General features: G+C 41.7%; 1 protein-coding gene across 6 annotated transcripts in view; it reads right to left on the minus strand.

Moving 5' to 3' along the window:
- Positions 1–13,427, minus strand: part of FAT3 (FAT atypical cadherin 3) — a 634,277-nt gene that overhangs the window by 182,111 nt on the left and 438,739 nt on the right. For all 6 annotated transcript variants that reach the window (XM_074335616.2, XM_019737552.3, XM_074335615.2 and 3 more), the window contains exon 4: positions 10,291–10,352. In XM_074335616.2, coding sequence (XP_074191717.2) covers positions 10,291–10,352 — 62 coding nt within the window. The remainder of the gene's footprint in view (positions 1–10,290; positions 10,353–13,427) is intronic.

A 13,427-nucleotide genomic window follows, 5' to 3' on the forward strand; every position in this document is an offset into this window, starting at 1 on the left:
ATTATATTCAACAACTATGAGCCAAACTATAAATACAATGCATAATATAATGCACTAAGTGTTCTGAATTCTGCCACAAAAAGACCACTTCAGGAATCACAAGGAAATAATTTTAAGCTTCTAATCAATATGTGTAACGTACATGCAACATGCCAATCCTCACAAAATCTTATGGAGAAGGTATTATTATTGTTCTAAGTTTACAGGTGAGGAAACTGAGGCTAGATAAAGAAAGGTTATACAGCTAGTGAGTTGCTAGGTCTGTCTGCCTCCAAATCCTATGCTTTAACCATCTCTGTCTACATTTGTAGTACAAGATTAGTTTGATATAATCTATAAAATAACTAGTATAATTAGGGCATTATTTTATTTCTCACTAATTCAGATTGAATAATTGTGTAAAATACGTACAGCTCTATATCCAAAAAACTAAAATAACCAAATTTATCGCAGGTTTTCTCAATTTGAAAAGAATGGGTGGTATTTGTCCCAACATACCAACCCATTTTCCTTGGCTCTGACATTGGCCGTCTCCTGACTTATTTTCCTTATAGTAATCTGCATCCTGCTGAGAACCCTCTCAGCATTTCACTAAACCAGTGTTGCCACACAAGAGATGAGGTCGGTAGCCCCTGATTCACCCCAAAAGCAAGTCACTTGAAAAGTCCCCAAACCACAGCTCATTTGAACAAAGCTGTTTGCAGCAAGCCAAAGTAGTATTTCCTTTTTATTAATAGAGGCACTTGAGTTGGAATCTCATGTTCTGATGCTGCTGCCATTACATTTTTTATTTTCCCACAGAAGGACTTAAAAGTGCTCAACTGGGTCATACGCATCTGGTGTTAGGCATAGGCTTGGATGGTTCCTGAGGCACCCAAATGACATCAGACTGGACGGATCATTCTGCAGCTCAGAGAGTATGCTGCACAACATAAACTAGGAAAGCAACACAATGGAAAAGGAGGAAAAAGGAGCTTCAGATGCACAGGACAGGGTCAATTTAGCATCACTACACTAGGGGGAGAAGCCAGCTCAGCTTCCAGAATGTGACTGAAGTGAGATCTTATGATTGCTCAGGGAAATCTGAACCTCTTCTCTGACAAGGGATAAGCCAGTTATGTGACCAGACCTGTGGGGTAAGAGGCTCTCCTCCACCCCTTCCCTCCCCGCAGGACCCAACCAGCACTTGCCCGGGAAGGCCTGAAGGCAGCAGCAGCATAGCACCACATTCGGAAATCATTCACAAGTGAAAACAAAAGCAGAGCCTCAGCTCTCTGCAGCCTGTGTGCCCAGCTCAACAAGCTGTAACACGCCTGGAGCAATTATCTGCCCAGGCAACACCCATGAGCAGAGCGCAAAAGCCAGTTCATTTCCATTCCATGCTGAACCACTGGGTGGAAGGACCATCCCAGGTTCAAGGGAACAGGTTTTATTTACTGTTACTCTACTGATTGTAGTGTTTGGATTCAAGAGGGAACAAAACAGATGCAACCTTTCACAAAATTAGGTAAATCAGAGGTGGTTATTTATGGAATCAAAGATTTCTTCCAGTCCACTCTTCTATCGCATGTAAATGTTTGCCTGCAGATTATTAACTTGGAGACTAAGCAGGGACACAGACAAGCACAGCTACGAAGTGAAGAACTGCCAGTGGGGGGGGGGGGGCGCGGGGGCAAAGTAGACATGATGCCCAGGAAATTCTATGTGACCCAAGGACCCAAAGTACCATCTCCCTTCCTCGGTTCAGATGAAGACAGTTAGGGAGGTGGCTCAGGAAGATGGCCCTCACCTAAGATCCTAACCAGGTCCTTATACGCTGTCATTTCCAACCTCAACAGGGTCTCTTAAGACTAAGCCCTGAGCTCTTTTCTTATATTTTTAATGGGTCCAAAGGGGGCACATTGCAAAAACATGTGGGGTAAAGAGATGACAAAGAACTAATCGTATTCTACAATACATGTGGATTCCTTCATTGTGAGAGGATTATGAATTATGAGGCAGGTAAGAAAAGAAAACTTCCTTTACACCAAATGTTGCAAAACAAGGGCTCACTGGTTATACAACATTAAAAAAAAATGGAGGTGTTAACATTTAATATAGGAAGATCTGGCATATAAATCCAATTTTATTTTGTTTTTTGGAAAAAATAAAGACTTTCTTATGAAGTTGGGCCCACCTGCTTCCACACTCGCCACTGGCTGAGTCTCTTTAGAAGGCGGAGGTGAGACCCACCACACTGCCCCATTTTACCCTCTCTGACACAGCACACATGGTGGTCCTCTGAATTCCCCGCCAAGTCCTGTGGGCAACTCGCAATCTCTGTGTAGAACAAACTATCTCTGAGAATTAATATTTGCTTTGAAAATTTATTTGTGTGTCTCATTCAATATTTACTCTTTGGTCAATTGGGAAAATAAAGTGGCATGTCTGTATTCACAATGCTGGGACAATCCCACAAAGGATCATTCTTAAGGGCCTGCACCAACCTGAACTGCTCTGAGAAATGGAACTGCAACCCTTGCTCCTACCTCATACCAACGTGTGTGCAAATGTGTGCACGTGTGTGTGCACACACACCACCACCGCCACCACCACTGCCACTACCACCACCACCACCACCACCACCACCACCACCACCACCACCACCACCATTCCTTCTTAACTGAACTTTAAGCGCCAAAGGCCAGCCCAGACTAGCCTGCTGAAACCTTCTTAGGGCATTAAGATTTAAGAAAAACACTGATTTAGAAAAATCGGCAGGGGAGGGGTTTGTTCCCAAGCAAGAACAATTTCCATGGGAAAAGCCATAGGATTTCTGGGAAAGATGGGCGGGAAACTCTCACTGAGGAGAGTGGAGGAGGCAGGCACTCAGAAAAGGCAACACTCAGAAAAGGAGAGAAGTAATTAGAAACCAACATATGCCATAAGAGGGCCTTCTCAGAAGATTTTAACTTGAGGAACACTTTTCCCTTGTAACCTGGAGCATGAAAAATGAAAATAATTGTATTTAGATGGAGGTTTTATCCTCTTAGACTGAAATTGCAGTTGCCCCAGTCCCTTTGTAACGTCTCATGTGTGTAGATAGCCTTGTGAGGTGTTGGTGGAGAAGAGAGGGGCAGGGACAGGCCAGTAAATGAAGCCTGTGTTAGCAGAGTTGGTTTCTCATGAGACCTCCCTCCCTGGCTTGTAGATGGCCATCTTCTCCCTGTGTCTTCACATGGTCATCCTTCTATACGTGTCTGTGTCCAAATTTCCTTTTCTTATAAGGACACCAGTCATATTGGATTAGGGCCCACCCTAATGACCTAATTTAAATGTAACTACCTCTTTAAAGACTCCAAATACAGTCACATTCTGAGGTGCTAGGGGTTAGGACTTGAACATATGACTCATGAAGGTACACCATTAAGCCCATAACACATAGTCCACACTCTACTGCTGGAGTCCAAGCTGGTACTCACAATGTAGGCACAGCATCCACTCAGATGGACTTTGTCCTAGAACTTGAGACAGTGCCCAGTAGCAGACAGGGCCCCTGTCCAGAGCTGGGTGGTCAGTGTAGGGCACAGTAGTAAGTTCTGAAGAGCAGCTGAAGGAGTGGTGGATGGACAACCAAAGAATATACGAGAAAACTTCCTCTTTTCCTACATGTATATGCTGACCCTTGAGGGCGAGCTGACCTGACACCTGGTAAATCTGTTATAAAATGAGAGTGGGAAAAGATGATTCAATTTGCCACATTTCAATATGTGGATGAATGTTTAAGGCTATATTTGTCCAATAAAAGTAGGAAAGCCTATATTGGACACTACTATGAAGTGATTGAATGACTGTGGCTCTCTCTTTCTCTTCTCCTTTCTCAGTCTCAGTTTCTGCATCTGTATATTGGGAGAGAAGCAGTTTGGATGATAGGAATGAAAAACAGCCCCTTGGTTCCAGGACAGCAGCTAACTACCGTGTTTCCCCAAAATAAGACCTAACCGGACAATCAGCTCTAATGCATCTTTTGGAGCAAAAATTAATATAAGACCCAGTCTTATTTTACTATAATATAAAACTGGGTATAATATAATATAATATAATATAATATAATATAATATATAATATAATACCAGGTCTTATACTAATTTTTGCTCCAAAAGATGCATTAGAGCTGATTGTCTGGCTAGGTCTTATTTTCGGGGAAACACGGTAGCAGCCTATGAATAATCAGCAGTTTAATCTTTAATAGACCTCAGTGTGAAAGGTAAAGGAGAAAACACTAACTCCACTAACAGAACCTAGCTGCCTAATCCAATGCCAGGCCCAGAATAAGCATCTGATAAAGCTTTTAAGACAGGAAGAAAACAGAGTGAGTTTCCATTAACTTTATCCAAGTGGATACAACATGAATGTGAACAATTAAGGCTTGAAAGGCGTGGTCCTAGAAGCAGAGAACCAGCAGAGAGGGTGTCATGCTGTTTTCGGAAAACAGAAGTCATGACCAACTCCCCTGAGGCCAGGGCCTGCTACCAGTGCTATTTATGTGCCCATATACACCATCTTTTTTGAGGGCCTACTGATACTTCCTACAAAGAGTTTTGAAGGTGGCAGAAAGAGGAGCCTAATGAGAGAAACTTCTGTTTCTCTTGGAGTTAAATTTTCAAAATACAGACTGCTTAATGGGTTGAAATAGGCGTGCGATTCTTTACCACCAGAAATTACCATCATTTCCAAAGTAGATACTTATCAAAGAAACCGCGAAGGATATGCACTCACTGAAGAAATCAATTTGCATCCTAAGGCAACAGAAAATGTTATAAAAATTTATTGAAGAGCAGTATTTTTCCCTCAGAAAATAAAACTATAGAAAGGGATGAGAATTTCAGACGGGAAGAAAAAACAGTCACAGGAGCTACACCTTACAGAGGGCGATGGATATGGATGGGTATGCTAAAGGGACAGACACTAAATAATTTACATTCCTATAGATTTAGTGTATTCCTCTGTAATGCGTTTTGCTATTTATACCGACTGCACTATAAAATATCACCACGTTCCCTTGGCTACTTTGAGTTATACGAACACACACAAAATCATTTCTCACCCTCAGTCTTTTTATTGGTTGCTGGGTCTTGTCATCTTTTTTGATTTGCAAATAAAATACTCTCTCTGTTCTCTCTGGGCGACTTTTATCAGAACCATCCAGCCCTGAACAGGGAAACATTTCAAGATCAAAAGGGAGGCAAGCTAATACTCTTTCAGCAAGCAAGGTAAAGATTCACACATAATTAAGCCAGGACTATAGAATTATTTAAGTGGATATATCTTTTAAGAATCATCAAACTGCTTATAAGCTATTCAAGATACAGGGCCAGTACTGGAAAGAGAAAGGGAACTGACAAGGTGTTTGTTGAGGACCAGGGGAGAAGTGGAGGGAATAGGAAAGAGGGAGGGACAAGCAGTGGTTTAGGAGTATCTCTGCGTGCCAGGCCCTTTGTGCAGTTCATCCATAAGGTAGGGATTATTAACTCCATTTTACAGATGAGGAAATGGAGGATCAAAGGTAAGTTAATTTGGCAAAGCAGATGGAAAGAGGCAGTGCGTTCTATTCTTTCTGTCTCTGAGCTCATGCACTTTACAGTTTGCTAACACCCTCCTCCATGATCTCATCCAGGGGTAAGATAAAGGTCTCTTGGAACAATCATTCATTTATAGGACATTTATTGAGTGTCCCTCATTTCCTAGGTATGGGGCTAGATGCTCTGAATACAAAGATGAGTAAGATAGTCGGTGCTGACAACAGTCATTCATGGAACACTTACTGTCTAACAGGAGGCAGCATGATCACTTTTTACCTGCCACTTCATGTACTCTTTATAATAACCCTATGTTAGGAATTGTTATCCCCACTTCACAGATGAGGGAAAGTGAGGTCCAGAGAGGTTCTGTGAGCAATCCCAAAATATCGTCTCAGGCTTGCCGGAATTCAACACCCATGCTTTCCCACACTATTTTTTACTCATTAGCCTGATAAATCAAGTTTCATGCCCGCAGGGAGTTTAAATCTAAGAGGTGAGGAAACAATCTGTACAAGTAATTATAATATAAGAAAGAATCAGTGCCTTTATTCCCTTTTTCACAGCTGTCTTCTCTGATAATGAGGTAATCAAGGCTGAAGTCACAACCACTAAGCTAAAACGTTAATTCACTATTTAGTTTATGGATCCATTATCAACTTTCTGCATCTATTTGCTGGAATTATGCTTCTACCTCCACTATAATCTTAATTGGCTATCAAGGAATGTATATGGCTTTGAACAAGTGAGCCAAAAATTCCATATTTTTGCATTTTATGGTAGGGAGAGTAGATCGGGCCAATATTTTCACATCACAGACTTCCAAATTAGGCAAGAGTTTAACACTTAGAAGTCACCAAAAAAGTGGAAACTGTATTTGTCAATTTTTCTACAGTTCTTTGCTGCTCGTTTCATTAGCAAGTCTCTTGGATTCTATTAATAGTAGCTCTCCTCTTATAGTCAGAGATTTAAAGGTGAATGCTTACAGACTCAAAAACCCTCACAGCCCAAATATGGTCAAGCCAAACATCTTAAATCAATGTAGAGGCAGAAGACCACAGCAGTGCACAATTAAGGCGCCTTCTCTCCTGGGGACAGAAAACTGTAAACAAATCATTAACGCCCTCCTCATTACCTCTTCATACATGTACCTGCCAGGTCAGCTTCTAAATGGGTCCTTTCAAGAAGAGAAATTTTATTTTATTGGGAAGAAGACATGTAAAATAGAGCCAAAAGGTTCATATCAGTTTAAGAAGAGCATAGAGTTAGCTTAGCAATGGAAGGCTCCTAGGAGGTTCATCACACACTCCCAGCACTTACAAATGACCCAGCTACGAGCAGTTACAAAATTCTATGTACAGCACAGAACTCTATTCTGCACTCTGGATGATATTTTTATTTGTTTGTTTGCTTATTTATTTACTGTGGCTGAGTTAAAGTAATATTCTCTTCCTTGATCCATTCAGAAAAAAGACTGTCAAAGCAATGTTATTAAAAAAACAACAACAATGTGGCCAAGAATTGTACAATTGAGAGAGAGAGAGAGAGAGAGAGAGAGAGAGAGAGAGAGAGACTGAGATTCAATTAGTTTTTGAAAACCTTAGCAGGAGAGTTTACGAAACGAAAGAGTGCAAATGGTGAAAGATACCAGGCGGTGAGCAGAGAGAGGGCAAGTTGGTATGGTTCAAACAACCTAGAGTTTTAAAAATCTCTACACTGAAAACTCAGAAAAGCCAGTTTGCTGCTTCTTGGCCAGAATCACTAGGGATTTGTATTGGATACCAGTTTCCTTTGACCCACTGCCTTCCCCTTGTTGAAATAACTTTCTAGGCCCAAGATGGACCTTCTCCTGTTCGGGGTGTCATGCTAGCTAATTGAAACTCAGGTGTCTTTTGTGTCCCTGTAAATGTTCCACTTGATCAGTCAGCCAGTACCTAAAAGACAAGCCAATCCTGGGCCTTCTCACCCCAAACAAGGTTGACGGTGTGGCCCCAGCCAATCAGGTATTTTCTGTTTTTGTCTTCTTTGTTCTTTACTCTTTATCAGAAAAAAGTTTCCTGCCTTCTGCACCATTTTGCAGGTCTATGCATGGAGACAGTCCGAAGTGTTACAAAAGGTTGTGTCTATTACCTAAATTGTCTTCTTTAATCATTTTTTAAAAATTTATTGGGGTGACGATTGTTAGTGAAATTACATAGATTTCAGGTGTACAATTCTGTAATACATCATCTATAAATCCCATTGTGTGTTCACCACCCAGAGTCACCCAAACCACCGTCATCTCTCAGCTGGATCCCTCTAAAAGCCCCCATAGTCTTTCCAGCACTTGTGCCCTGCCCCAGCCCATCTCTGCCCAGCAGAGTGGCCAGCGATCTCTTACATTGGCAATCGTATCATGTCACCCCTGCTTATTGGCGTTCCACTGCACCCAGAAAAAAAGTCAGAACCATTACCACAGCCCTGTTTGCTTTCTCCAACTTGGTATCCTACCACATTTGCCACCCTCCAACTTCCTACCCCTAATCACACTGCTCTTGAGCAGAATCTTGGTTTCCTGTCACCAAATGTCACCTCCTCAAAGAGGCCCTCCTAACCAGTTTATTGAATGCTGCCCACCACCGCACACTTTCAGGTACTGTCATGGAACCTTCTTTCAGTGGCCTCAGAGAGCTTGCATCTGAAGTCATAGAATGTATTTGTTCAAGTGTCTCCCCATCCTTTCTGTGCACTCTGTACCCCCAGCACGTGACACAGTGCCTGGGACACAGGCCGAGTCCAGTGGTTGTTGCCTGTGGCTCCTTTGGCGTATCAGCTGCCTGGAGCTACTATCATCTTGGAGTATAGAGATGAAGTTCAGTCTTTAGGAGGGTTCCAGCATCGAGACACCATATGATCATAATTAAAACCACAATGATTGTAACTACACTTAGCTGAGCACCTACTTAGCACCAGCTATTGGACTGCATGTTTCACATATATTTCATATGTTAATCTCCCAACAGCCCTATGAGGTTGTTAGCTGCTATGCTACACTACTTCCCTAGGCAGTTTATACCAGATACTAAGAAATGATGTTCCAGATACATCTGTGTTAGTCTAAAGAATCAGAATGTTTGGTCAGTATTGATGTAAGTTTGTAAAGCATGTGAAACCCTCAAGGCTTCTTTTGGGAAGTGAATTCACACGGCTGGAAAACCCCTACAGTCACTCTGCACCACTCACCCCCTGAGGACACCACCTTTCCAGGGACAAGGCAGTAAATGATCTTAGGCAGATTCTCCAGCTAATGGGCACCTCACTTTTCCTTGATGGGAGGTAACAGATTCATCTGAAAACACAGCATTTCTAGGAGTCCTGGACTCTCTGCTGCAAAAGAAAGGAGCACATAAATATCACAGAAGGTGTTACTATCCTTGCAAATGTACTCTCATCCTGGACCAGGTATGGACTGTGGCCCATTATCATGATTTTGAAAAAAAGAATTATAATAATTATTTTTTGGCAGCCTGGAGTCTTTCATCTTTCTGGGATGATAGCAATATTTTAAAAGGCTTATCCTAGAGCTGCATGGTAATAATAATAATAGTCCTTTATTATGTGTAATGCTTTAAGAGTTTTAAAAATACTTTGATATAAAAATATAAGGTGTAATCCTAGTAGCAATCCTTTGAGGTCTATGGAGTAGTAATTATTTACATTTCACAGTAGGGGAAACTGAGGTCCAGGACATTTTAAACAGCTTCCAAGGCTGCAGGCCACTCATGGCAGGGCAGCTCCAGGGTCCAAGGCATTGATTCCTAGTCCACAGTTCTTTATATAAATCGTTACTGGTGAACTGATTTAAAAGAGACGACCAGAAGAGATCTGAGGGGTGTGTGTATGCACGAGCATATGCCAAGAGGATCTATGAATTCTCCTAAGCAGTTCTTAGGGATTAACAGATCACAGATCATTTTAGAAGGCTGGACCCATTGTAAAACCTTCACAAAGCCCTATCTAGTAAGCACTGCCATCCGTTCCATATCAGACTATCACACTTAAATCACAGTGTTGTACGTATTACCCAGACTTCAAGCTTCCCAATAAAGATACTCTATATGTATAGAAAGAATGTTCCACAAAACTCTTCCATATCTATTTTCTCATCCCTTGCCTCATGGCGTTCTTTTCTCCCCCTCCAGAAGTAATGTTCTTAGAGTTTCTATTGCTGCTGTTTCTGTCTTAATGAATTATAGGAGTACATTTTATGGTTTCAGAAACAGTCATCTCAGGCAGTGAATCAACTAGCAGCCTTCTCTTTCTCAAGCATCTCCCCGAAAAATGAGGAACAAAGCAACACACTTCTTCACGAATGATGTACTTCACTTTAACTGCAGCACTTTTGCTCTTTCTCTTTCTACATCTGAGGCCCACTGTGGCTCTGAGGGCTCTGCTCTTGAACTTTCTTTTCCTGTTACTCACAAAGGGACCCAAAGTCAAGGCAGAGACGTCCATGCACCTGTCTGTTTTCAGTGAAAGGCAACGGTTTTCCTGCCACCCTTGCTCGGCACATAGGAGTGCATTCAGAGGAAGGTACCAGAAATCTCCAAGTTCAGCACCAGTCAGCCCAACAGAAACATCATCATTTTGGAAGCCAGTGTTCAAATATATTAAAGTTCTAGTTTATGTTGAAGGTTAAAGAAGTTTAGTGACAGTCAGTTTTAATGAATGGCTGTTCCCTCTGTGTGCTTACCTCCAGAAAATGTTCTGACTGCTGTTCTCGATCCAATTTCCTTGACGTTGTTGTAATCAGACCTGTGTAAAAATGAGAATATTTGGCTTTTAAATATCTGGGGCAAGTAGATTACTGACTGTGGGAAACAAGTCCAGTTAAAGGAAAAGCAAAAGTGAGGGGGAACAGTAACTCTCCAATCCCCAGTGGCAATCAGATAGTCTCAGGATTACTCTTAAAACAAAATAAAATTTACAGAGAAGACCTGAAAAACTTGTTCGGGTCCTGCTTACCTCAGGTATTGTAATTGGTTTGGGGGTAAAAAGAAAAACCTCACTAAAGAACCATTTTCTTTCTGATAATGAGGAATTTCAATGATTCATCTGCATATGACTGAAATTCTACAGCAGGAAACTCATTAAAGATTTTAGAATTCTTCAAAAATTAATAGGTTGTTGAAGCTGATTAGATTCAGGCCATGAAACAGCACTATTTTTTTTTTTAACATTTTTATGCTCATAAAATTTTTTTTTGTTATACTTAACAAAGAAGGTTATTTCTGAATAATATTGTGCACAAAATTATTTCAAATTTGATAAATCATATACCTAAGATCGCATACTGTAATTTTATCATTTTGTTACACGTGTTTAAATCTTTACACAAAATGTCCCACGTGGGAAATATCTCTCTATCTTTCCTTCCAATGGTGTTTCTCATAAATGAATCACTCCTCTGAGTATAAAGACATGGAAACGGGAATGAGAAGCCCCAACCTTTAAGACCACCCAGCTTATTGCACCAATTTGTCTTTTGCAGGTTTTATTATTGTTATTGTCAAATGGCAATGAGTAGGTCAAATTTCCATTGCATCTCTTGATTCTACAATGTCCCTAAAGAGAAGTGACTACGGATTGGGCTGTTTTCATGACAGATGCTGATTGACAGGAAAGAGCAAAGAAAAAAATCATCTGAAAAGCTCACACCCAATACTGAGGAGGTATGTGAAATAAAGAAAAGGTATTTTACCAAGGTTTGCTGAGGATCTCATGACCTACAGCTTTCATTTTACACAGGCAGGTGGGAGTAAGTGGATTTTAGAGAAAGCCAAGAAGAGCCACAGGAGCTCAAATGGCCTTCAAAATAAAATCCCAGTGGGAGCAGCACGGCCTTTCCAAGCTGGCCCCACTCCTCTCCACTCTCATGTGTCTACACTCCCACGGAAGGGAAACCTATGTTCCCACAGCACAAATGGTCTGCTTTCCTATCAGTTCGTTCTGGAATGGACCACACCTCACTGCTTCACCGACAGATTTTCCAAATTTACGTCACATATTAGCTCAGGTGTCAGAGAGGTGACCTCTCTACCAGGTTTAGGTTCCAATCTGCTATGTCCTGACAGAACCAGTTATATTCCACCATCATTGTTATTTGTCCTATGCCATAATCCTTTTCTCCTATGTCTATAATTTCCCACTAGATAGGCTGACAGAATTCCTTCACAGAAAGGGCCTGCCTTTTTATTCTGAAACCCTGGTGCCCACCTAACCCCTGGCCTAAAACAACAAATAGCAACTTCATTAGTGCTTCGTTGATGAAAATTGCAGTAGAAGAGAGAGATTATTTATATTCTGATCTTTCAGGTTTGCTACCGACTTAGAATGTGTTTGTTTGGGAGGGTATTGTTTTGTGTGTAAGGAGAGTGTTTGATGGTGGGCAGAGGGTATGCACCTTTAGTAGTCATTGGAAACCACTGGCCGAGGTCCTCCACGTGACTGGTATAGTACTCTGCACTCTCGGCATACAAACGGGAGCTATTGTTCGAGCTTATGGAGAGAAGACCGTTAGTTGGAGTTTCAAGTGAGATCATCAGTAACTTCTCTTCTCTAACTGCCCGTTAGAACTTCCTAGGAAACTCAAAAAACAGAATCTGTGCCCCACTCTGTCCCTCATTTACAGTATCTGAATCTCTTGGGATGATGCCTGAGATGGTCCACTGAGTCTAAGAGAAGGTTTTAAGTGATGCCATTATTCCTTTGTTGAATCTATGACTTTTTACTGTCTTCAGTTTTTCTGCTCAGTCAAATCCAAGAGTGAAATACACTGAGCTGCTTTAGCACGTGGATCAGATCACCGGGTCGGAGTGAGTGTGTGAGTGTGTGAGTATGAGTGTGTGTGTGTGTGTGTAGGGTGAGCAAGGGGAGTTGAGATGATATGTGAGGGCAGAGCATTGGCGGTGGGTGAGGCAGGAAGAATAAATGGGAGCACAGCTCTCTGATTCACATTGACGACGGGTCGGTTTGGTCACACCAGTGGGCATCTAACACACAAATCTAATGCCTTCATTTTCAGGCCATTCTGTTCTACAAGGTCGTATGTCACAGAGGCTCTTTCCAAGTGAGAAGCCACTGTCTTCTCAAAAAAGAGGCAAGAGGTTTTCATCTCTTCAGGGGGCATCCTCTGTGAGAGGTCACGATGGGAATGAGAAATGCTTGTTATATTGAGGCTGTGAGTGCGTGAAAGGGCTGTCAGCTTCCCCTCTGCTCTTCCAGGCATAAAAGCCCAGGAGCCCTTTGCCCTCTGTTTCCCTGAGGACACTTGTGTCATTTCAGGGCCTAGTCGCCAGGGTCATGCAGCCACAGCCCATTGTGCTGAAATTGCACAGGGAAGAGGTCATCTTCATTTCCTGATTATTCTTAGGGTCATTTTTCAGGAAAGTGACTTATTTGCACAATGCACGTGTGTAAGTAGGAGAGCAGCGTGGCTCTCCTTCCATCTACATACCTTCACCAGAATATTTTTTCATGTATTTATCAGAAAACAGAGGAAGAGACAGGCTTCCTGAGAAGTCTGAAACGATAGACACGACACTGAACCTGGAGCTGTGAGAAAGCAAGCAGTTTCTATTCCTGGAAGGCAGGAAACTTTCTGTAGGTTTCTGTTCTCTGGTTTGTTTGTTTGCTTGTTTGTTTTTTATCTTCTTTGTATTCACAGATATAAGGTAAAAGGCAGGTAACAAGAATCTAATTCAAAAGTGAAAACAGATAGGAAATCAGATGAGGTGGAGTTGGGGACAGGGAGTGACTGCTAATGGTAACAATGTTTCTTTTGGGAATGATGAAAATGCTCTAAAATTACATATTATGGTGATGGTCACA

This window comes from Rhinolophus sinicus, chromosome 14 (genome assembly GCF_057876585.1).
Source record: "Rhinolophus sinicus isolate RSI-liver-muscle chromosome 14, RSI-T2T, whole genome shotgun sequence".
In the NCBI taxonomy this organism is placed as follows: Eukaryota; Metazoa; Chordata; class Mammalia; order Chiroptera; family Rhinolophidae; genus Rhinolophus; species Rhinolophus sinicus.